Source organism: Leptidea sinapis, chromosome 26 (genome assembly GCF_905404315.1).
Source record: "Leptidea sinapis chromosome 26, ilLepSina1.1, whole genome shotgun sequence".
Classification (NCBI taxonomy): domain Eukaryota; kingdom Metazoa; phylum Arthropoda; class Insecta; order Lepidoptera; family Pieridae; genus Leptidea; species Leptidea sinapis.
Genome location: NC_066290.1, coordinates 7,668,642 through 7,695,762, shown reverse-complemented (window position 1 = coordinate 7,695,762; position 27,121 = coordinate 7,668,642). Strand labels below are relative to the sequence as shown.

The 27,121-nt window shown below is 36.2% G+C and overlaps 2 protein-coding genes across 2 annotated transcripts in view; both read right to left on the bottom strand.

Moving 5' to 3' along the window:
- The window catches only part of LOC126972325 (uncharacterized), a 768,748-nt gene that overhangs the window by 589,790 nt on the left and 151,837 nt on the right, over positions 1–27,121 (bottom strand). The window lies entirely within an intron of this gene.
- The window catches only part of LOC126972601 (kinesin-like protein KIF16B), a 55,226-nt gene that overhangs the window by 7,863 nt on the left and 20,242 nt on the right, over positions 1–27,121 (bottom strand). The window contains exons 5-8 of the mRNA XM_050819456.1: positions 12,713–12,761; positions 12,615–12,664; positions 9,566–9,666; positions 867–974 (exon numbers count right to left, since the gene is read on the bottom strand). Coding sequence (XP_050675413.1) covers positions 867–974; positions 9,566–9,666; positions 12,615–12,664; positions 12,713–12,761 — 308 coding nt within the window. The remainder of the gene's footprint in view (positions 1–866; positions 975–9,565; positions 9,667–12,614; positions 12,665–12,712; positions 12,762–27,121) is intronic.

Sequence of the window (27,121 nt, the reverse complement as noted above, 5' to 3'; positions counted from 1 at the left end):
TGTTTTTGAACCATCCCTTGTAGTATATTTTTTATTGAAAAATGGTTAAAAATGTAAGCAAACATCGATATCAACTGTAACATCCTTAAATAATTGATCATCATCACTCTGTAAGGATTTTCGTAGTGAGAAAAAGTAAAGTAAAATGTTCCCTTAAGAAAACCAGGAACTTGTTAACAGGACAATGTTAATTAGGAAAATCTTGTTGGCAAAATGAAGTGTATGCATGACGTAACCTATCTTTATTTCATATATTTTATTGTTCAAAATCAGCACGGGCAAAGTTTAGTTGGCTATTACTTTAAGCTATGGCTATTAACTCAATGATAGTAACATTATGTTAATATGTAGGCAATAACCAATGTTATGGAAATGGAAGTTCAATTGTCTCAAAGAATATCATCCACTTTTTAGCCGGCAGACGTCCACTGCTATAACAAAGGTGAAAGGTAGCTAGTTGTGACCTAATATAGGAGGTTAAGTAATACATAAACCGTACAAGGTGAGCAGAACTTCAGCTGATGGTAACATGATGGTATATGCCCTGTCCATTACAATGTATTGGCGCTCAGGATTCTTGGAAAACCCAAAAATTCTGAGTGGCACTACGATTTTGCTCGTCACCTTGAGACATAAGATGCTAAGTCTTATTTGCCCAGTAATTTCACTAGCTGGCGCCATTCAGACTGAAACACAATAATGCAACTTTACTCCTTCACGGCAGAAATAGGTGTCGTTGTGGTTCAAAAATATTACTACTATTCTTAAGCCAATCAAACGGAGGTATCATATCGAATGGGTTGTTTTGACTTTGAATATAAAAGTTTTAATTTATTAAAACTATCTTTTTATGTATTTAAACTTACTAGCTATGACAAATGTGTTTGCTCCGCCAGTGAAACAGTCTCTGAGTAGCCAAGTCAGCACCGAATCACGATACGGGACAAATCTATTTCTGCGCCCGTTGTTGTTCACTGTGTAATAACAAATAAATTATAGTTTAAAAATATTGTAACAATAAATTTAGATACGAAAAATAATGTCTATTTATTTGAATGTAGATTTCGTTCGTTGTCGTTTTGTTATAATGTTCGATTTCTTATTATATCGTATGTGTATCTGTAGTAGTGTATACTGTATAGCTGGGTGTATGTCAGTTCCTAGAAGTAGTAATTACATACTGGTGATCCTGCTTAATTACTTGTCGAACCTTAAGGCGTGTGTAAATTACAAACTGAATCGGACTTCCTTAAACTGAGTGATAATCCTTTAAAAAATATATTACATATTTTATAGGCTGTTTCACAATGTCCAAGTAAAGTTACAAACAGGCAACTTGCTACTTATCTATCGAATAAAGACATTAATTGCGTAACACAATGTACAAATACGAGTCAAGCCACCCAGAACCTTAGAGTTCATTTTAAGAAGAAACATAATGAACATGAAGATAACAATATAATAGACCTTATAGACACAAAGGTCAGACAGAGGAAGCAGTTATATCAACACCCTGGATTTCGAAGAACGAATTTACTAAACAGTGAACTCATAAAAAGAACATTATGGAGGAATATCACAAGGAACTCATTAAAAGAACACAATGGAGTAATACTGGGTATTGGTATTCAATAACATCCTACACAACGATAACCCTCTTCCCGCGCTGCAGTACCGCACCACATTATATATACAGCAGTGGCAGTAGCGAGGAGCATCATTCACATTACCATAGCTTAAGTAATACATTTGTGAAAGTAAGATAAGAATTTTGTAATTATGAAATAAAGTTTTTTTTTATACCTTAAATTCAGATATTTTGACTTGTATATGTCAGTTCCTAGAAGTAGTACTTACATACTGGTGATCTTATTTACTTGTCGGTCCTTGATGCATGTGTTAATTATAAAGAGAATCGGACTTCTCAAAGTGAGTAACAATCATCTAAAAAAATCTATTAAGTACATATTTTATAGGCTGTTTCACAATGTCCAAGTAAAGTTACAAATAGGTTACTTGCTACTTATCTAAAGATTTTATAAAGACATTAATTGCGTTTCACAATGTACAAATACGAGTCAAGCCACCCAGAACCTTAGAGTTCATTTTAAGAAGAAACATAATGGACAAAATATAGTAGTTGTAAATGTTATCTATCAGGTAAGCGCCATTTAAATTATAAGATGGAGTTGATACCAAAGTTATCTGATGGATCACCTGACAGAGTGACAAGCATTTGACAAAACGATGACAATTTATATAATGGTAAGGGAGCCCAAGAGCTAAATAGAGATTTACTCTAGCGTCGTGGGCACCTATTGGATTGAGAGGATTAGATGCCAAAGAGAAAAAAAAGTTCATATGATGGAACTTATACCCTGTCACTGGTAGGAGTGCGTACAACAAACTTACAGTCTGTAAAAAAAACAGTCCCAAAGAAATACTCAAGCGCTTCAGATATTAACAGTGTATGCGCCCCACGTGTTTGTGATAGCGGAAAAATATTAATCTGCCTACTACTATTTCAAAAGACTGGTGATTTGGACGTGTGCAAAAAACAATCGTGACCATGAAACCATAATCTGACAATAATATGGAGGAATTACCTTAACCCGGTGGTTTGAAATTTTTAGTTTGAAACCTTGTGACTTTCCGATTCTCTTATGTAACGCTCAAATTGTTGGATTATTGAAATACACCAACTGCAACTTTACTGCATACGACTAACATACTTTGTCTCAATCTGATACGCTCGAGTTGTTCTAACGATTGATTTTTTTACTAATCTGATCGGTTGCTCTAGAGCATAGTTTCTCAACCTTATTTTGCTAACCGCCCACTTTGAGAATATGTTTTTTTCTAGAGTATTTTCGTGTATTTTTTTGCCTTTTTAGACTATATTTTTTATCTACCCATGCCCCATTGGCGTCATCTCAATGCCCCCTAATTTTCTCTGGGTCGTCTACTGCCCCCCCGAAAGTCTCAAACGCCCACAAGGGGGCGTTATCGCCCTCGTTGAGAACCTATGCTCTACAGTCTAGACGTTCGATGCTATATGTAGGGCTCGGTTATGTTGGGAGTTCTTCAAAAGGTGCTAGTTTGTTCCTCTTATGTTATTCTGAGGCACTAGAATAAATTTCAAAATGGTCTCTTGGGCTCCTCTACTATTATATTTAAGTTATGACTTATGGATAATTATGAAAGGCTCATGACAACTGATTAGTAGACATTCTCAAGTATCGTTACAGTAAAGCGGAATACAATCATGTGATGATTGATTTTATTGTGAAAATATTGGTCAAAGTGCTATTTAGAAATATACACCGTTTCTCAGGCTCCCTCTCCAGAATCGAACCCTGATTACCCGTTACCCGTGACAACAGCAACTACTGTTCACGCGAAACCCTTCTCCACGTCAGTCCTCCAGGGCCTTGCTGGAGTATTTGCTACTACCACCAAGATCTGCACCGATGGAGGTTCCAGGCAGGCTCACGCCCAGAAACTTCTGCGCACTCCAACGCGCACGTCCTACTCGTTACGGCATAATACGCGTGCGCTCATGTCGAGTGCGAAGCGAGTCGAGATCAGGACGTACGCGCAATGCGTGCGTCACATAATATTTTATTACACACACAATATAAAAATGTATACAAATAGTAAATTGTAAAATTTCTCGTGTTATTTCGTATAAGAAACAGATTTTTTAATATTTTCATTTCGTCAAACGGAACTATTGAGTGCAAGGTTGCCAGATCAATCTGCCAGATAAGTAATCTAGTAATTAAATAAAACGGTGAAGTGATTGTGTAACGCAATCTGTTTTATCTGAAACTTTTATGAAGCTGTAGGAGTCACTCTGTTCATCTACACTATCACTATTGTTCTTTAGAGATCAGAAGGCTATTTAGGAATGCAAGTAAAAGTCAGTTCAATCGAGAACAGGTTATTTATTTACCACAAACATCCTACACGGTACACAGTATGCAACAGATTGGTTAGAGCAACTACGTGCTACCTAACCCACGATGTTACAAGTAAGTATGTTGATTACGTCATCGATACTCATACACGCTACATATTCACTACAAAGCCATTAATTTATCTAGCCCATGAAAATCTACTACTTTACTTGGACGTTGTGAAACAGTCCCTAAATATATTGAACCTCCATATAGCCTTACTACTACAAAACGAACTGACTACTTTAAGTTTCCTAAAAATTAAACTGGGGCTGATAACTTTTACGCCAATGTTCTGTAATACATACTATAACTATATTACAGCAAAAATAAGTTCAATATTCAATCTCATCTCCATGAAACTTTACCTCAATCCATTTCTCATCACTAACTCCTAGCTCTGTTTGTGCACTAACAGCCAGAAATTAATTGAACACTAATTTATCTCGGTACTATAACAATGAATGCGCATTTCATTCACACAAGAATTGGAGTCTTAGTAGCTACTTATGCCACATTGATTTTTTTTTTATGGAATAGGAGGACTAACGAGCGTATGGGTCACCTGGTGTTAAGTGATCACCGCCGCCCACATTCTCTTGCAACACCAAAGGAATCACAAGAGCGTTGCCGGCCTTTAAGGAAGGTGTACGCGCTTTTTTTGAAGGTACCCATGACGTATCGTCCCGGAAACACCGCACAAGGAAGCTCATTCCACAGCTTTGTAGTACGTGGAAGAAAGCTCCTTGAAAACCGCACTGTGGAGGACCGCCACACATCCAGATGGTGAGGATGATATCCTAACTTGTGGCGTGTCGTGCGAAGGTGGAATTCGGCGGCAGGAATTAGGTAAAACAGCTCTTCGGAACACTCCCCGTGATAAATGCGGTAGAAGACACACAATGAAGCGACGTCTCTACGCAACGCCAAGTGATCCAGCCGTTCACAGAGTACTGGGTCCCCGACAATTCGCGCTGCTCTGCGTTGCACGCGGTCAAATGGATCGAGCTGATACTGGGGTGCGCCAGACCAGAGATGACAGCAATACTCCATGTGTGGCCGGAACTGCGCTTTGTACAGCGCTAGAATGTGGGCCGGCTTGAAGTACTGCCGTGCTCTATTAATGACGCCCAGTTTCTTTGAAGCCAATTTGGCTATGCCCTCCAGATGGCCACGGAATTGGCAATCGCTCGAGATTTTAAGACCCAGTATTCCGATACTAGGCGAGGCTTTTAGGGAAGTGTTGTCGAAGAGCGGTGATGCGTTAAGAAATATTCTCGTTAATTGATTCGAAGTGTCTATGCTGGTAGAGTAGGAATTTATAGCAAAGTTTATTATTACGACCCTACTAAGTAGCTAAGTAAGTAAGTATAAATATATATATTTATTTATAATTGCTTATAATTTTTTATTTATTTATTTATGGTGTATGTGGTTGATGCAGCTACTGTACTCAATAACTTTTGTATTAATTTACATTTACTTTTTTTGACTTACGCGTGTAAGGCATTGACTATTTAACGTTTGAGCATGTTTGTTGCATCATTTTACATATTATATTGCAACTGAAATGATTTGTAAAACGATGAAAATGTAAATCTTGATATAAAAGGCAATGAGTTTCTTGCTAATTCTTCTCATTAGCTCAACCCTTTACGAAGTAGCGGCAAATTCAATAAGAAAAATATTTTTTTTACATTCATAAGTGTCATTTCCGTGACCTACATGAATAAAGTGATTTTGATTTGATTTGATTTGATTTGTACTTTGTCTAAGACGAGTGTCGTTTATTTACATAATTTAATTTTTAGAGTGTATTGATTGAGATTGTAGGATCACCAACATCATCTAAAAGTAAGTCTCTCGTCGTTATTTTTATTGCAGCTTTGCTAACATCAAATATAGATTTGATACATATGAGGAACAATTAAACTTTTCAAAACATATTAAAAATAAATTATAATAAATACCTAGTCTTGCCATAAATACTGAAATAAACAAAAATAAAAATTTTCGATACTCTTACAGTGTCTTCGTTTAATACATATCTAAATATAAAACAATTTAAAATATATAAAGCTTATTCGAAGTGGTCTTCAATGGCTGCAATACAGTCCTTTGATGGTTGAGGTCAGTTATCAATAGAAGCACGCACTCTTTCCATGGGAAAATTCTTCACTGATAGTTTTAGGGACTCAAAATAATCATGGCGTTTAGAGCAAGCCATACTCTCTTAAACTGACCATAAATCATAAACAAGCGGATTAAGATTGGGACTAGATGACAGCCAGTCTTCAGCTCTGATGAAGACCGAAACGTTCGTTTCCAACCAAGAGTGCGTAGACCGAGCTTTATGACCCGGCGTATTGCTGGAAGGACCATTCTTTATTATTGAACATGGTGTTGTTAAGGGGCTTCACTACCTTCTCAAGAATGGTATCTTGATACACTTGTGCCGATGATTTGATACCTTTTTCACAAAAATATGGCTCAGTCACTCCTTCACAGCTAATACCCCACCAAAACCATCACTGAAGTCAGATAGTACCCATGTTGCACTATGTCGACTAATTCTGAACCTTCCTTAGAGCTTTGAGCATAAATACGGATATTTTGTTTGTTAAAATGTTGCTCAATTGTAAAAAAAATCTCATCCGTAAACAAAATTTTTCTGTGACCTCCCTTTGCGGAGCGCGTCATTAGTTGTTTCGATTTTACCACCCTATTCTTTTTTAAATAATCAGTTATGAAATTACCAGTACGTCTCTTATAGGCTGCAAGTCCTAAGTTATCTTTTAAAATACGCAACATGGTTCTAGGTGCTATCTTCATGTCCAGAGTTAAAATATTTTGCTTTCGGACAGGATTTCTTAGAATTCTTTCCCTTACTGCTTTGACCACTTTTTTCGTACGAACTCTACGTGGACGGCAAGATCTTTTTCTGTCACAAACAGAGGAGGTCTAACTATAGCTAGGTACACAAACATTTAACTAAAACCAAGCGTATGGAGAGTTTTAAAAATTGCATATAGCTCCAAACCTACTTTGTGTAATGCAATCACAGCGATTGGGTTCTCTTTATCACCCCACTCCATTTTAATAATGCAAATGTCATAATGTCATATAAAAATGACAGACTCCAAATGGAAATGTAATATTTTGTTTATTTTTAATCGTAACAGTATTTATGGCCAGACTAAGTATATCTTTATATATATATTTCTTGTGTGCGTGTGTATGTCACTGAACTACCTCCTAAACGGCTGGACCGATTTTAATGAAATTTTTGGTTGTTCCAGTGAATTTGAGATTGGTGTGTGTCTTCAGGTGGATTCGAGAATGGTTTAGATTCACTATTGAACTACCTCCTAAACGGCTAGACCGATTTTGATGATTTTTTTGTGTGTTCCAGTGAATTTGAGATTGGTTTAGATTCTCAATTCCGTCCATATAATATAATTCTCCTGCTCATGTGTATGTTAGTGAACTACTCCTAACGGCTGGACCGATTTTTCAAATTTAAGACGTATGTGCAGGACAACGTCTGTCGGTTCCACTTGTATAAATATAGTTATAAAATTTGTAAGTTCAAAAATTGATTTTCAAATCGTATTTAGAAAAACGTATTTTAGTTTGAGTATGAACCCACTTTACCAAATTTTCGAATGACTTAAAAAAAAATGAGACACTCTTAACTCGTATGTTTTTTTATGGTTCACCTCAGAACTATGTGATTTTTCACCCGAATCCGTGAGAGAAATTAAAAAATACCTTACGGGTTTGTCTCACAAAATTTTCGCCTAATTTGGCACCAATTTCAAAATATTGATGAAAACATCAATATTTTTCGTTTTAGTCAACATTTGCTAATTAAGTATTTGAATACGGTATTTTAATTGTTTACAACTTCCAACAATAAACTATGACTGTAACTGTGTTTATAATAATTTATAAACATCATAATAGTGTCATATTTTATTCAAATTCAAATATTTTTATTCAAAATAGGATTTAAAATCACTTATTGAACGTCAAATACAAAAGAGACTGCCTCAGACCTGAGAAGAATGGGCGCAAGAAACTCAGCGGGCTTTTTTTTTAATATAAAATATGGATTACAATGTGATATCATACAATAAACATTTATAATTAAAGAGCCTGAGGGTATTCGCTTTATTCCCAGTCCGTGGTGTCATTAAGAAAATCATTTATGCTATCATCATTTATGCCTTTCCCACACAAACGTTTTTTAACAATTCATTTAAATTTCGTAACACATTTGGTGTGTACATTTTCTGGGATATTCATTTTGCTAATATAGTTATAAAGTTTTGCTTTTAGTATACAAATATGTATTTAAATTGTAATTGTAGATGTAGATAGTATTTGTATACCGCAGTCGCTGTCCGTGCTGTGAAACACGGTGCCTACTGAAAATCAGTGTCGAGGCTCAGAAGGCTCGACGTATAGAGTACTGAGTAGGTCTTCGATTGGCAATACTAAAGTGATTTCACTGCTCTTCAATCTAATTGTTTTATTTATTTTTATTTTACTAGGTCTGTTTTAATTATTTTTTAGTTGTCTTTATAGTTTAAGTTTAGTTTGCTTAACTTATAATTTTAGTTTAATATATTATGAACACACATAAACTTATGATGCCTGCTACTCGGCTAAGTCGAGTTAGTAAGTCTTTTGTGGGGCGATGTATATGCTTTTACAACAAGATCCCAGAAAATGTTCAAAACAAAAGTATTACGTTATTCAAAATAATTGTTAAAAAAGGTTTGTGTGGTAAATGTTACTATAACATAAATGACTTTCTTAATGATACCACAGATTGGGAATGGAGTGACCGCCCTCAAGCTATTAAATAATAAGTTTAATTGTACAATATTACTTTGTAAACATATTTATTCGATGAAAGAAAAAAGCTCGCTGAGTTTTTTGCGCCCATTCTTCTCAGGTCTGAGGCATTCATCTTGTTATGGGTGGTAGTGTTTTGACTTTCAATAAGTGATGTCACATCCTATTTTGAATAAAATATTTGAATTTGAATTTATGTTAAAATTATTTATTTGTTAAAGGTAACCTTATTATATTATAATTTATGACCTATTTTTAGCAGTGTAATTATGTTGCCAAAAAAGTTTATTATTATTATTATTAAAATGTAAATATCTTGAGATGTGGTGCTGGAGAAGAATGCTCGGTATATCGTGGACGGAATTCCGAACCAATGAGTCCATTCTTCGGGAGCTCGGCATCAAACAGAACTGTCTACTACCGTATAAGCTCGCATTCTCACTTTCTTCGGGCATGTATCGCGACGTGGAAGCGACTCCAGAGAACGCTTAATAGTGCAGGGTAAAGGGCACTAGACCACGAGGCAGGTCCCCGATGAGGTGGACGGATCAAGTGAGGCAAGCTGTCGACGGTACTCTGCATGAATGCACGAGAAGAGCGGCCGTTCGCGACGAGTGGGGTCGCATTGTGAAACAGGCCAATAACCTCGATGTGACGACCACGACCACTCTGACAAGAGTGTAACGCCAAAGAAGAAGAATAATATAAATCGCTTCATGCCTATTATATGCATAGATACATACCTAGAGCTGATACAACATTGCTGAACGCGACCAACGACTTATTAATGTTAGCACCTTCTTTGAGACGACACTCTCCGTACCGTTCCGCGCCAGCCTTTTCACTAAATAAAAACACAAGAATGTATAAAAATAAAAAAGTAAGCTATTAATCATTTCGGTGCGTGCTTTGAGTTAAGATTAATATATCCTCGATGAATATATTTCATTAAATTCTTCGCTATTTGTTTCTTTTACCCATAGAAGTATATTTCTTAACACTATATGTATTTATTATAAACTGAATATTTTTTTTCATTTCTCATACTCGGAAAGTAATGTTGTCTTGATCTGATTATTGGGTGGAAAATGCTGCTTCCCTCCATGGAGAGGGAAAAACTCATACAAATTACATTCCACCTAAGGGCCGGAATGAACTTCAAAAATAGAACTGCTTTCAGCTGTGCAGAGTTTTATGTAAAAAAAACTAATTAAAAAAAAAGCTGTGGCCATGTGACTTTCTAAACAGCCAGTGTGAACTTAGCGCAAACTTCTTTGAGCGAAATAAGCCGCAACAATTACGCGGTGAGTTCCATATTTAAAATTTAAAAAGTCGTCATAAATTGTCCGAATTTGACAATTAATTTTAAATAGGTACTACTTATATTATGATATATTATCAATGCATAGTTTAGATAAACAACTAGTTTTATTTTCTTATATTCCTCCTCATATTCGAAATGAAAAGTAGAGTGTTTAACACGGGTAAAAGAATCAATTCCTACTCGGACTATAGCCGACCTCGCTGCGCTCGGGCGTCTAAATACCTCGGGAATTTATTCTTTCGACCCTCGGTTAACAATCTACTATAATGTGATACTTGCTGTGTGCTGAAACAATATTTAACAAAATAAGTACTTTCGAGAATTATTTACTGTTTGTCCGTTTTCTAAGTGACTATATATAATATGTCCGAGCCAAAATTTGTAGCGTGGATATTCGTCATGTTTATACTACTTCACTAAATATATAGATATACTAGCTGACCCAGCAAACGTTGTATTGCCGATATTAAAATCGCGATACAAAAGTAACTGTTGATCGTAGATGGGTGAAAATTTGGAGTTGTATGTATTTTTTAATGTTGACTCATAATCAAACAAATATAAACAAAAAATCTATTTCACACAGTTGACGAAAACATATCGGATGACGGAAGCCGGATCTAGTGCGTAAACTACCATAGAAATAGTTCTACAACTACTACGGACCGTGTTTTCACGGATACGGATCGGATTCGAATCGGAAGTAGTGCCAAAGCGTCATCTTTACCCGCCCCGTAACAATGTGGTTTCGGTATTTCTAAGGTGGGCAACGCTCTGCTATTGATCAAAGGCCACAGCAATTCACTGGGTAATTATACTGCAGGCGAATTAGCCAAAAGGGGATCTGAGGCGGTAGTACCAATCGGAATGGACCGGAACCACTGCTACCCATATCTCATGCCCAAATCAAAACATTGCTGCGCACAGTAACTGAAGAAACCCACGAGAGAGATATGGAGAACATACATACATAATACAATACATAAGAGAATGGAGAAACGTGAAGGATGCAGGCAAACAAAGAATGAAGTTGACTTTACCATACTACCCAGGGACAATGTACGCAAAATCATAGGTGTTATAACCGGCCACTGTGCCTTAAACAAGCATCTATTTACCATAGGTGTAACAGACAGTTTTTATGCAGAGGGTCATCATTTCAGCCGGAAGACGTCCACTGCTGGACAAAGGCCTCCCCCAAAGATCGCCATGACGATCGGTCCTGCACAGCTCTCATCCAACCTATTCCGGCGATCTTGACCAAATCGTCGGTCTATCTTGTGGGGGCCTACCAACACTACGTCTTCCGATACGTCGTCGCCATTCGAGGACCTTACTGCCGCAACGGCCATCTGTCCGTCGACCTATGTGCCCTGTCCACAGCCACTTCAGCTTCGCAATCATTTGGGCTATGTCGGTGACTTTAGTTCTTCTACGGATCTCCTCATTTCTGATTCGATCTCAAGGAAAACTTCGAGCATAGCCCTCTCCATTGCACGCTGAGCGACAATGAGCTTCCTCATAAGGCCCATAGTTAGCGACCACGTCTGCGTTCCGTATGTCATCACTGGCAGAGGGTAAAACAGCTCAATGGCCCAATCAAGACTGGAAGTATATCTTACCTTCCAGCAAGATCCACCAGCTGCAGGGTCGCGTGCGGTGTCACCAGCTCAAGCAGTGCATGAGACCGTGATGACATGCAATTTCTCCGAGTAGCAGCCGTTCTCCGATGCTTTTTGCCTTCATTCACTATGCTCAAGAGAGATTCTACGTCTTGAACTTGAACACGACGAAGATCTGTATTTAAAGCATACACCATATTATTAATCCCACAGATAAAAATGTACGTTTTTTATGGGAATAAGTGACGCAGCGAGCTGGTAGCCTGATGCTTATCAGCATTATCATCGGCGTATCATAGTGACTTATCGTTATAGTATTACATACATTTATTGTTGTTAAAGAATCTATGTTTGTTACTCAATCACGCCAAAATACTAGTAATGTGTAAGCATTACTGTGTTTCGGTCTGAATGGTGCCGTAGCTAGTGAAATTACTGGGCAAATGAGACTTGATAGCTTAAGTCTCAAGGTGACGAGCGCAGTTGTAGCGCCACTCAGAATTTTTGGTTCTCACAAGAATCCTGAGCGGCACTGCATTGTAAATGGGCAGGGCGTATCAATTACCATCAGCTGAACGTCCGGCTTATCTCGTCCCTTATTTTCATTAAAAATCAACTGCATGAATCTCAATGTAATGTGGCACACACATTATCTAGCTGGATCAACACATAGAACAAAGTAAGTAAAAAATAAGTAAGTAGTACATCTTCGCGATAAATACGCGTACAATTTGGAGGCGGTGCGGGGGGGGGGTGCAGTCAAGCATAGTACTTCTGAGTTATAATACCCACGTCGCCGCCACAAGCAGAGGAATTTAAATAGCACAGATAATTTTTGTAACAAACTCACTTTGTACATACGGGCCTTGAGTTGGATGTTCCCTGACGCGTAAATCCTTATGCAAATTGCCCTTACGGCGTGGCAAGGAGCTGCACGGAAGAACCTCAGGGGATAAGAGATCATGTACCTTCTCGTTGTATATTTCCAAATAGCTGAAAGATTTTAAAATATAAAAAAATATTTCTGGTTTCACGTATTTTACTATATATTGGCCAGTGCTCGATTTGTTGATAAAACACAAAAACTTATTTAATAATAGTATCACGTTAATGTTAAAACGAGGAACAAACATAAACTTGTCATGCCTACTACTCGGTTTGGTCGAGTTAGTAAGTCTTTTGTTGGGCGATGTATATGCTTCTACAATATGATCCCAGAAAATGTGAAAAACAAACGTGTGTTACGAAATTTAAAAGAATTATTAAAAAACGTTTGTGTGGGAAAGGTTACTATAGCATAAACGATTTTCTTAATGACACCACGGAATGGGAATACAGCGAACACCCTCAGGCTCTTTAATTATAAATGTTTATTGTACGATATCACATTGTAATCCATATTTTATATTTTAAAAAAAGCCCGCTGAGTTTCTTGTGCCCATTCTTCTCAGGTCTGAGGCACTCTCTTTCGAATGGGTGGTAGTTTTTGTCGTTCAATAAGTGATTTTGAATCCTATTTTGAATAAAAATATTTGAATTTGAATTTGAATATCATATAGACCCAACTTATTATGCAATATTTTGAAGTAAAAATATCTTTAGACTCGCCCAGTACTTAATTATTGGGTATTGAGGCTAAGACTGAGACGATGTCAAAGAATTTTTTGAAATCGTTTGTTTTTTTTTTATTTTTATTTAATGAATCTGAAGTATATTAAATAATTTGGCAATATATACCTACTAAAAGTGCTGCTCATATGGGACAGCGCCGTTTAAATAAAAGGCATAAAAATGCATAAAAGTTATTTATTTTCTCAAAATTGATTCCTTTAGAATTCTTTTTGATGTCATTTCTAATAACTACTAGATACTACTACCGCTTCGGAAACAAATGGCGCTCTGAGAGAGAAGAAGCGGCGCAAGAAACTCTCCCAGCATTCTTTTTTTGCGTTCTTTTCAATAAAAATATACAATATTGTACAGTCATTTCTATCGCTATAAAATAATCACAATCTAGTCACAGGCTGTCCGATCATTTAGATATTCAGCAGTGGAGTAATAGGATTTACGACAGAGTAATTTTTTTATAAAACATTTAAATTTATTTATAGATAATGCCTGAACAGTGGCTGGGACTTTATTATAAAAGTCTTATTACCCTTAAAGCTATTATGTATCTTATGAATCCTACTAAAATTAGTTACAAGCAATCCCTTATTTCTAGTGTTGTAATAATGAAAATCACTATTAAGAGTAAAAAGGTGACGATTTTTGTGAACGTATATTAAATTTTCATAAATGTACTGACAATGAACAGTCATAATATTTATTTCTTTAAATGTTTCTTTGAGAGACTGTCTATAACCAAGCTGATATATAGCACGAACAGCTCTTTTGCAGAGCAAACACTATAAAAATGAAAAACAAACGAAGTCAGGGAAATCTTCCCTGAGGACAATTTCAAAGGAGACTTGCGAAGAGCACAAAAATTTATAGCATTCTTGCGTCATGTTGCAATACAGCGACGAACATAAGTGCATTGTAATTTGATAACAAACAGTTAGAAATTCTTCCACAGATAGCTCCCTTACTGTAAGTCGTTAAGGCGACACTAAATGCCAGCGACCTTGAGCGATATGAGTTCACGGCTGCCGGCCCGCCATCTATGTAAGAAAGCTAAAATTCTTGCGTGGAAAACAGTTTATATGCTTACAATCCTCGTTATTCACTATTAATCTGAATAAATGAACCTACACAAAAAAGTACTAGCTATAAGAATTACTTTTCTAAGAGAAGTACCAAAAAATGCGTCACGCCATGCCAAAAAACTTGTTTAAGGCGCTATAGTCCTAGAAAGTAACATTTTTACAAATCTACTTAAAATACTTCTAAAAATACTACGGTTCCAATTTTTTGACATGTTTATCTTCATTTTCGAAAACACGATTACGAAAAAAAATCTCGATAGAATTATTTTTTGAAAAATAGTCTTTTTTATTTGGATTGTTTATATTATTATAAAACTATTATAGCTATAACACAAAACTTATTTTATTCGATAGTTTATTAGTATTTATAAGTTTTCACTGTGGGACTTATCAATACGCTTTATGAATTATTTTATATTAATTTTTTTCGTAATAAACCAAACGCGACGCCTTGGTTGCATGCTCGCTCAAGCCAGCAGTACGCCCGTGACCACTGTCAAGGAAGGTATTGTGTTCGTGTCTCTTGCGCTCACATTACGTAAGATTTTAGCAAACAGGTACAAAGCGGGAATCATAGCAAAAAAATAATGATGATGCGACAGCGTATTTGTTGAAATATATAGGTAAATGTAAGTCGGAAAGTACTAAAACAAAATTTACATAATATTATTTTGAATACTATGCCACGCGGGATTTTTGTATATATGTACTTTAGGGAAGTTAGTTAAATCCAAGATGGCCGCGAGGGTGCAGATAACGATTTTGTGATCATTTTTGAAATCCAAGATGGCCGCCGCACAAAATTATGATTTCAGCAATAGGGATATCGTGTCCGAGGTTCTCGAGGGTGCAGATAACGATTTTGTGATCATTTTTGCAATCCAAGATGGCCGCCGCACAAAATTATGATTTCAGCAATATGGATATCGTGTCCGAGGTTCTCGAGGGTGCAGAGAACGATTGTGTGATCATATTTAAACTCCAAGATGGCCGCTGTACAAAATTATGATTTCAGCAATATGGATATCGTGTTCGAGGTTCTCGAGGGTGCAGATAACCATTTTGTGATCATTTTTCAAATCCAAGATGGCCGCCGCACAAAATTATGATTTCAGCAATATGGATATCGTATCCGAGATTCTCGAAGGTGCAGAGAACTAATTTGGGATCATTTTTGAAATCCAAGCTGGCCGCCGCGCAATATTATGATTTCAACAATATGGGTATCGTGTCCGAGGTTCTCGGTACGATATCCATAATGTTGAAATCAAAATTTTGCGCGTAATATAACATTTCTCTCATACGTCGATAAAAAAGATTTACTTCAAAAATGCTAAAAAAATGTTATCACAGTAATTCCGTACTCTAGCACAACTGTAAGTTTTTAAAAATATTACGCGCTCCTTTTGGACCGGCGGTCGTTGACCCGCATCGCTCGGTTCGTTCTCAGCCATGCCCGACGCCCGTGTCCATGCGTACCTAACGAATCTAACGTTCGCGCAATTTTTACCTAAAGTGTTGGGAAAACCTCGCCTTAACTTCAAAGAATACACAATAGGAATAAATCCCTCGCTTATGACCCTTAAATCCTTGCTTGTAATAGTGTTTGTAATATATAATTTTCTAATTGTAGGTATTTTAGTTTCTTTATATAAGCTAAAGCTGAAAGAATCTCGACAAAAGTATTTTTATTATCCTTGAAAATGTAAACGTTTATCTTCATTGTCACAAATAATATATTTACATGTTTATTCAAATCCAAATAGTCAATGCCATGCAAATTCATTAAATTATTTTATAGTAAATAACAATTTGTAACTTTTGTTTTCAAATTTATTAAGTGTTATTGTTCTATTGACAACCGTTGTTATATGTTAATTAATAAAAATTCAATATTCTTTAAAATAATAATAATTTTGTCATTAGTTAATTGGTATTTATACAGTTGTCAGCACCTTTAGCGAATAGTAACAAAAGAAAGCTGGTATTACGTAGTAGGTACATATTTATTCAGGAAAACAATATTCTAAGCAAAGAGTAAGATATGAAATTCCTTCTCAACCCATTTTATTTATCAATTTATTAGTTAATAATGTTTAAAATCTTTAAGAATACAATATGCTAAGCAAAAGATAAAACATATACAGCAAAAGAGTAAGAAATCAATTTAATTATGAATTATCCAAATCTATACGAAACATTAACCTATATGTTAATTATGAGCTAAATATTTATAGGAATACATTATGCTAAGCAAAAGAACAATATATATTATATTAAGCAATAGAGTAAGAAATCAATTTAATTAAGAGTGACATTTATTCATATCTGTACAAAACATTAACCCACTCAATATGCTAAGAAAAATAGAAAGAAATCGATTTAATTAGGAATTACTTACTCTTTGTATGAAGCATTTAATGTAGATACCTATTCAGTGGTTAATAGTGCAAAATGTCTGTAAAGATAGTATTTCTACTTACTCCAAATTTTATAGTAGGAGTTGGATATATTTTACTGTACATCTACACGTATTTGAATACGCGGGAATTGATTAATATCTTCTAAACAAGGCTTGTATCAAAAGTTGTCCCAATAATGTAACTATTTCAGAATAAATTGAATAACACATAAACAAGGACACTTTCCCGCAACGGTTGTGGCCTGTTTCAAAGCGTAAACCCTTGTGTGAATAGTGTTGCTAGTGGGCGGAAGGGCACAGCGAAATATTGCGATTTTAATAGGTGCAAGGCGTGAAACGATACCTTATTACATTCTAGGGTACCGTAGTACAGAAACAACTCTCAGTTTTGCCATGTTTATATATCTTCGTTGCTTAGCTGTGACACTTTAAAGCGAGGAAGCCATTATTAAGTCCGTATCACAGTTATCGAAACAATATTTTAAAGTTTTATTACTTCGTCGCAAATTTTCGTTCATTTAGCGCGTGTATACACGACACGTCACAAATTAGGATATCATCCCCACCATCTAGATGTGTGGCGGTCCTCCACAGTGCGGTTTTCAAGGAGCTTTCTTCCTCGTACTACTAAGATGTGGAATGAGCTTCCTTGTGCGGTGTTTCCGGGACGATACGACATGGGTACCTTCAAAAAAAGCGCGTGGTCCTCTGGTGTTGCAAGAGAATGTGGGCGGCGGTGATCACTTAACACCAGGTGACCCGTACGCTCGTTTGTCCTCCTATGTGAAAAGAGTTTCACTTGGTTTCAAACAACAACAATTTTTTAACCTTCGGCTAAGAAAACTGAAAATTTTCAAAAATTCGGGATGTTACCAATAATTTCATCCCGTTATTAGCAAATCGAGTGTTTATCCTAGAACTAGTCTTAGGAAGCTTCCGTGACTATTCCCGCGATCGTGTCCGTAGGTACGTATGTATGTATGTATATGTGTGTGTATGCATGTATGTAAACCTCTTAAAAATTTTGAACGGCTCGACCGAATACATCGCGGTTGGCGCCATTCGAAAGGGCTTGACTAAACATAGATTTTGAATATAATTCGGACTGATAGATATTAAGAACTCTCAAAAAAACTACGTAAAAATGTTGTTTCACGTGTGTATTTTTTTGAATAACTTTTAAACGGCTTTTCATCAAAAAACTACGTCGATCGCCACCAAGTCGGTCAAAATCGGTTGATTCGTTCGTGAGTTATCGTTGTCGAAAGAAAACCGAAAAAAGTGTTTTTTTCGGAATTACTTTGAAATTCAGAGTTCGATCAATTGAAACTCAACGATGCTTCGATTTGAATTCCACCAACCGCGTGAAAATCAGTTCATTCATTCAAAAGTTATTGCCGTTTGAAAATTCAAAAAATTTTGTTTTATAAAAAACATTTACATAAAATATTTGTTAAATTTTATCGAAGGAAGTAAATTCATTCATAATATATGCAATTTTAAAAACTGTGATATAAGTACTTTTACAAAATAACTTTTAACTTCCCGCTGAGATAATTGAACATTTTCAAAAGTTGGAAAATATATTTACCCCGTTTTTCAAAAATAGGGTTTTCATCAGATATCGACGTTTTAGTCCAAGGAAGCGTTCCTGACGATTTTTAAGATGGTGATGAAGACATACAGATGTCTGACTGTGTGTTGCCATTCGAAAGGGCTTAACCAAACGGAGCTTTTACATACAATTTGGACCGGTGGATTGTGAGAAAACTCAAAACAACTACGAAAAAAGAATATTTTTAAATGTGGTTTTTTAACTAAACTTAAGCTTCACAAAAACCGATCTCTTTGTTAAATAAACTATAATAAACAATAAACTACGAAACTGTGAGACCAATTGCGGCGGGATTTATATCATAAGAAAGTATGTCGAGAGCAAGACGTAGCGTTGAAACACGTGCCATAGCCTCACAAGGACAGTACCGGATATCGGATAAAAAAATCGCATATCCTGAAGATACTAACAAGAAAATAGTGATAGACAATATAGATTATTAAATCGAAACCGATCCTTGACCATTGTGCAAATTTCAAATCAATCCGAGGTATTGAAGGGGTCGCATCAAAAGCTACTTCCTATACCACTAATTACTTTAAATGACAAGCAAGCGTGGAAGTAAACTGCTCAACCCGACATAGGCAACAAATAAAAATTGTAATTCTAGCCTGTAATAAAATTGTATTAATATTTTGCTGGGCTTTTCTTTGCAGGTATTTTCCAGTACTCAGTAAGTTTTGGCATGAACTGCAATACGTAAACTTATTAGATATAAGTTTCGATTTTTGTTTGTTTTTTGGCATACTCAAGTCCTGTTCTGTGAAAGAGTCCGTTACATACAAAAAGATAATAAAGTGGGCAGGCTGTCTTTAATATTGTAGTGTCATTGGTCCTTGATAAGAGTGCAAAGTTTCAATTCAATCCAACATTTTGAAGTGGGGAAATTCATTTTCAAAGTAACCGTTACATGCTAACGTTTAAAGCCCGCTCCACATTCACTCGAGAATCCCGGGAGAAAGCGAGAAAAACGTAGACGCGATTTTTGTCGGTTTTTAGGCGCGAAACAAAAGAGCTGAAAATTCGAGAACAGACGAGAACTTCAGTCTATTGACTCCATACTCGCATGTTTCGGAAGCGAGACACTTGGAAGGCGTGGACAATCAACCTTAATAATTACAGTAAGTAAGCTGTTTATAATATTAAGTTTTATTTTGTTTAGGGGTTGGCACCGACTTCAAAGCTATCAATATGTAGCACATACAAATAATAGTATTTTATTAATATTAAAGGTAAAGGTGTAATAAATTAAATTTTTAGTTATTTGATACTTTTCAGTTTTTTAAGTCGGTTTTTTGAGGTTTTTTAGTGTCAGTTAATAATTATAATATGTAATCCACCTGAATGAAAACTCCTAAAAAAGCCGTACACAAAAAACAATTATATCATCGAGGTAAACAAAAATTTCCATAAAAAAAGTTCATAAAATGAAAACTACTGGGCCAAACTACAAAATTATGTAAATCGGATCATAAATCTCAGAGTAATCGGTGTACATACATAAAAATAAAATACCGTACGAATTGATAACCTCCCCCTTTTTGAAGTCGGTTAAAAAAGGAAACATAAGCGACCTTGGTATCTTTAGGCCAATAAGTCTCATAAGTTATTATACAAAACTACACAGGCGTTGTTCTGTACATCTATACATATAAATAAAATTGTGAGTGTCTGTTTGTAATATTGATATTATAACCGTTTTTTACTACATGTATATGAATAGATATACGGTACACACCAAAATATTTTTTTTTACCATTTATTCTGTCTGTTCCGGCTAATCTCTGAATTGGCTGGTCCGATTTTGACCTTGACTCTTATTAGCAGGTAACTGATGTAATAAGGAGTAACTTAGGCTACGTTTAATTTAGAAAAATTCTTTTATTTTATAAAAATAAAGGAGTGTTGCAATATCCAAGAAACGGTCTAACTCCAAAAATAATTTATATATGGCAAAACAACGTTTGCCGGGTCAGCTAGTAATAAATAAAATACTGATTTTTATATATATAAAATATGCTCCCTGTTGCTATAATGAAATTGTTTCTCATGCACTTCATGAACTTATCCCCATTAAAATCCGTTCATTAGTTAAGGACTTCACTGGGGAACAAAAATAATTGAACGGAATCAAGTAGTTTAGGGAAAATACGAACACGCGATCAAGCTGGTTTCCGCAAATGAAGCTCTACTAAAGAAAACAAGTTTAGTTACGTATTTACATATTAATTAAAATAACTTATATACAAACAAGAATAAGTTTCACATGTAAAGTGTTATTCTAAGATAATTTATACGTCTTGATAGACTCTCTTGATGTTACACAACCGATAAAAACAGGCCAGGAATATTAGTTAATATTAATAGTACAGCACCCTTACAATAGATTGAGTTAAAAAAAAGGCCAATAGAAGAAGACAGAGTGAGAATTAGCAATGCTTTAAGTTAGCAGACTATTATGAATAATGGGGATCATGTTTACCCCGAGCGCCATGCGGTCTTTATAAATCCACACCGTAAGCCACTAAGAAGCCAATTGTTATGTAAACATAACATACATCGATTTAAAAAAAATAATTAAGTTCAACAATTTTTTTTTTTTTTTTTATGGAATAGGAGGACAAACGAGCGTACGGGTCACCTGGTGTTAAGTGATCACCGCCGCCCACACTCTCCTGCAACACCAGAGGAATCACAAGAGCGTTGCCGGCCTTTAAGGAAGGTGTACGCGCTTTTCTTGAAGGTACCCATGTCGTATCGTCCCGGAAACACCGCACAAGGAAGCTCATTCCACAGCTTCGTGGTACGAGGAAGAAAGCTCCTTGAAAACCGCACTGTGGAGGACCGCCACACATCCAGATGGTGGGGATGATATCGTAACTTGTGGCGTGTCGTGCGAAGGTGAAATTCGGCGGCAGGAATCAGGTTGAACAGCTCTTAATTATTAATAATCTTTCTAACGATGTGCTTTTTATATTATTATCATTCATAATATGCTGTTATATACTTATTAAAATTATTACATTATACAATATAATTTTGTATTATATTATATGATTTTATACAAATGTACGGGGTTCGCTCTTATGGCACGATATAAGAATAATGTTGAATAATAATAATAATATTTTATTGGCAAATTATTAATTTAATTTAATTTTATAATAACGATAATATAAATAATGGTTAAATGTACTCATAATTTAAGGAATCAATAAAGATGTTTTTATTTTTTTATCAATACCATTTAAACAATTTGTAATGTTATTTTATAGTGGTAACCCTCACTTCTGGGATTAATACACAAGAAGGAGGAAGAGGACTCACACTGAACGCGAGAAGTCGTGGGTTTGAGTCCCGCATCGTTCATAAAATTTGGTTTTCAAATTTTATTGGAATACCAGTTAATCTCCAATTCAAGGTTATTAAAAAATTGGTACAGATTTTGTATCATCCGTCACTCTACATTTGAATCAGCCGGCTCCTTTGCACAGGATGCGGGCCAGATTATGGGTACCACAACGGCGCCTATTTCTGCCGTGAAGCAGTAATGTGTAAGCATTACTGTGTTTCGGTCTGAAGGGCGCCGTAGCTAGTGAAATTACTGGGCAAATGAGACTTATCATCTTGTCTCAAGGTGACGAGCGCAGTTGTAGTGCCGCTCAGAATTTTTGGGGTTTCAAGAATCCTGAGCGGCACTGCATTGTAATGGGCAGGGCGTAAAAAAAAATCTCATCTCAAAATCCATACAGTATAGAAAACGTAGGTATGTCTACCACAACTTATAACAAATGGTTTGGTGGGTACTTACGGCATTTCAGCGTCAAAAGCAGGAATCAGGATAACAACCATTTCGAATCGTCGAAGTAATATTATTATAAAATTAAATGTTATTATAAACAATAAAATTATTAATCTTGTTCAATAATTTAAAAAAGGAGTCACATATTCTACAGCAGTTGTGTTTGAAGAACGGACGTTCTTCCGTAACTTGAGGACATTTGGATATCCTGTTGTCGGACTGTGATGGAGTTGGGACCCGATTATTGTAATCCCCACGCTGGGCCAATATGGATGGCCCAAGACTAAGAGAAATCTACTCATTGAGGAGGGCTGTCTTTTGTCCTTATCCCTGCGCAGACTAAGAACAGCCCTTGAAATTCCAGAGAGAGCGAGGTGTGTGCGTCGAAGACTCGAAGCATAATCTCAGACCCCAAACCATATCCGAGCGACACGTCGCCCGACGGGTCGAAAACCCGTACTCAGTACTGACTGGCTGGGCACAAAACAACCTCAATAGTTAGGTAGATTAGGGCGGCTACATCACCAACACCGCTTTACTGTGTAGAAACGGACTCCCATGAACTACAAAGTTTCTTGCGCCCATTCTTCTCAGGTCTGAGGCAGTCTCTTTTGAATGGGTGGTAATTTTTGACGTTCAATAAGTGATTTTAAATCCTATTTTGAATAAAAATATTTGAATTTGAATTTAATTTGAATTGAATCTGAATTGAATCTGAATACAATCTGAATTGAATCTGAATTGAATCTGAATTGAATCTGAATTGAATCTGAATTGAATCTGAATTGAATCTGAATTGAATCTGAATTGAATCTGAATTGAATCTGAATTGAATCAGAATTGAATCTGAATTGAATCTGAATTAGATCTGAATTGGATCTGAATTGAATCTGAATTGAATTGAATTTGAATTTGAAATTTATGAAAATTTAATATATGTTCACAAAAATCGTCACCTTTTTGCTCTTAATAGTGATTTTCATTATTATAACACTAGAAATAAGGGATTGCTTGTAACTAATTCTAGTAGGCTTCATAAGATACATAATAGCTTTAAGGGTAAATGTATACACTTCTACAATAAAGTCCCAGCCACTGTTCAGGCATTATCTATAAATAAATTTAAATGTTTTATAAAAAATGGCTCTGTCGTAAATCCTATTACTCCACTGCTGATATCTAAATGATCGGACAGCCTGGGACTAGATTGTGATTATTTTATAGCGACTGTACAATATTGTATATTTTTATTGAAAAGAGCGCAAAAAAAGAATGCTGGGAGAGTTTCTTGCGCCGTTTCTTCTCTCTCAGAGCGCCATTTGTTTCCGAAGCGGTAGTAGTATCTAGTAGTATAAGAAATGACATCAAAAAGAATTCTAAAGGAATCAATTTTGAGAAAATAAATGACTTTAATGCCTTTTAATTTGAATTTGAATTTCAATTGAATTGGAATTGAATTTGAATTGAATTGGAATTGAATTGTAATTGAATTGGAATTGAATTGAAATTGAAATTGAATTTGAATTGAATTTGAATTGAATTTGAATTGAATTGAATTGAATTTGAATTGAATTTGAATTGAATTTGAATTGAATTTGAATTGAATTTGAATTGAATTTGAATTGAATTTGAATTGAATTTGAATTGAATTTGAATTGAATTTGAATTGAATTTGAATTGAATTTGAATTGAATTTGAATTGAATTTGAATTGAATTTGAATTGAATTTGAATTGAATTTGAATTGAATTTGAATTGAATTTGAATTGAATTTGAATTGAATTTGAATTGAATTTGAATTGAATTTGAATTGAATTTGAATTGAATTTGAATTGAATTTGAATTGAATTTGAATTGAATTTGAATTGAATTTGAATTGAATTTGAATTGAATTTGAATTGAATTGAATTGAATTTGAATTGAATTTGAATCGAATTTGAATTGAATTTGAATATGGTTTGACGACGACAGTATATATTATGTTACATGATGAATAAACATTGTTAGCATGATCTAGAATTTCAGTTTATTCTGGTCACTACGACAGCAGTGACATTTACTACGTATAATAATTAATGCACGTTTATTTAATTTTAGGACGACACTATTCATCAAATATTTTTTACTTTAATTGAATTTTAAACCACAAAGTGGATTGATTCAGACAACTCGAGATAGCGCCATTTAGATGTTGTCCATGTAATCTATTAATTCATTTAGTTAAATTGTTGTTGCGGTTTTAAAGTAAACTTCTTTCACGTACAACCAAGCTGTGGAATGAGCTTAGCTTATGGACGATACGACATCTTCAAAAAAAGCGGCGACACCTTCTTCGAGTGCCGGCAACATTCAACCTATGATTTCTCTGGTGTTGTAAGAGAATGTGGGCGGAGGTGTTAACATCAGATGTTCGCTCGTTTGTCCTCCTATTCCATACAAAATTCTTTACTTTTAAGGCGTTTATCTATACAATTATGTTGAAACAAGAGAAGAAATATGTTTGAGAGAACAGCAAAAAATACTTACTCAGAATATAATAAGCTATGTTTTTAAACTTTTATCATCATATCGTGAGTACCCGTCATAATAATTACAATGTTATAATATTATAACATAATAATATTTAGAAATAAGAGAAAAATATATAAACCTAATTAAAAATTGTTCGAAAAAAAAGCTTCTAATTGAAGAAAAGAGTTAATAAGAAGTAATTTAATGCCTTAATGGGCCTTTTAAATATGGAATATTTTTTGGGGAGGCCTGTTCAGCAGTGAACCTCTTCCGGCTGATATGATGAGTATGACTGTTGTTAATATAACAATAAATAATTGAAAACTAGATGATGAATTCAAAAATATGCACCATTCAAATTTAAACAATTGGTGTAAGTATTTGGTGTGGCACCATGTACTTTGGATAACAATGCTGGCTATAAAAGTATACATAAAACTTTGCATTTTTAACCAAGGAACTCCTCGTGTGCGTCCATACTGCGAGCCTAGCGCGGATGCGACGACGGGCGCGAAATATCAAACATATGAAACGCGCCTTTGCGTCCTTACTGAAGTGACTAAGGCGGAAGCCTAGCGCGACGGGTTCGAGCGAGTTAGCGTGCGGAGGTTTCATACGTTCCTATCCGCGCGTTATGGCCGCACTTCGAGCCTAGTCAGCGAGCGACCTAGCGCGCGGATGGCGGGGATAACAAACCAGTTCGGTCTTACCGCTCGGCGTGTGCGCGGCTGCATATTGTTTTTTTGTTAAATGGCGGTAAATACTGAATTTCTTTATAAGTGCAAATTAATCTGAACCACCTATATGGCAAAGTAAACATCCACAGGACAGTAATTTTTAGGGTATAACCCCAATTCTTCATCCAAATTAAAAAAGATTACCACATTGTTCTCTGTTTTGATTTATTTCGTGTACACAATCTCTAATGTTCAACACCTCAGAATCGGACTGTCAAGTAAAAATACTAAATCCTCGCCCAAAGTTTGCAATACCTGACATACGCCGAACCGCTACGAGAGCTCGCCCCCCACTGTGGCGACCGCAGGCCTCGCTCGCCGCGCCCGCCTTAGGCCCCCGTCATCGCGTATTCAGTGTGGACGCACACCTCGCTAAAATACTACGATTCTGTTTATGGAACCCTTACGTATTCCGAGGAAGTCTAGTTACACCCAGTACGTTTTAAATGCCCACAAAATTATTGCCCGCGCGTTTTAAATGGTATAAAAACGGTTATAAAATTAAATTATATTGTTAATAATATTTGTTTTTACTTAGTGGGTAAACATTTAACAAATCATTGAAGTACTAAAATATCACAATATGCAACTCGTAATCAGACAGACCTGCTCTCCAAAATCATGGAGAGCATAATTAGCCGACAGCTTTTAGTATACCTAGAGGGTCACCAGTTGATCATCGACCGACAGTACGGCTTTCGCCATGGACGGTCGGCAGGTGATCTTCTGGTATACCTAACACATAGATGGGCGGCGGCTATTGAAAGCAAGGGGGAATGCCTGGCAGTTAGCCTGGATATAGCGAAGGCCTTTGATTGTGTATGGCACAAGGCGCTCCTCTCAAAACTTCCATCATTTGGGCTTCCCGAGAGCTTGTGCAAGTGGACCTCCAGCTCACTGGGCGTAGCATACAGGTCATTGTCGACGCATATTGCTCGAACCCGAAGCCCGTGAATGCTGGAGTGCCCCAAGGCTGTGTGCTATCTCCTACGCTGTTTCTTCTGCATATCAATGATATGTTGGATACCTCCAACATGCATTGCTATGCAGATGACAGCACTGGTGATGCCGTATACACGGGCCATGCAGGTCTCTCTCGGGAAATCGTCGACCAGTGCCGGGAGAAACTTGTGTCTTCTATCGAGTCCTCTCTCGAGAAGGTCGCGGAATGGGGTAATCTCGATCCATTTGACCGCGTGCAATGTAGAGCAGCTCGAATTGTCGGGGACTCAGTGCTCTGTGAACGGCTGGATCACTTGGCGTTGCGTAGAGACGTCGCTTCATTGTGTGTCTTCTACCGCATTTATCACGGGGAGTGTTCCGAAGAGCTGTTTAACCTGATTCCTGCCGCCGAATTTCACCTTCGCACGACACGCCACAAGTTAGGATATCATCCCCACCATCTGGATGTGTGGCGGTCCTTCACAGTGCGGTTTTCAAGAAGCTTTCTCCCTCGTACTACAAAGCTGTGGAATGAGCTTCCTTTTGCGGTGTTTCCGGGACGATACGACATGGGTACCTTCAAAAAAAGCGCGTACACCTTCCTTAAAGGCCGGCAA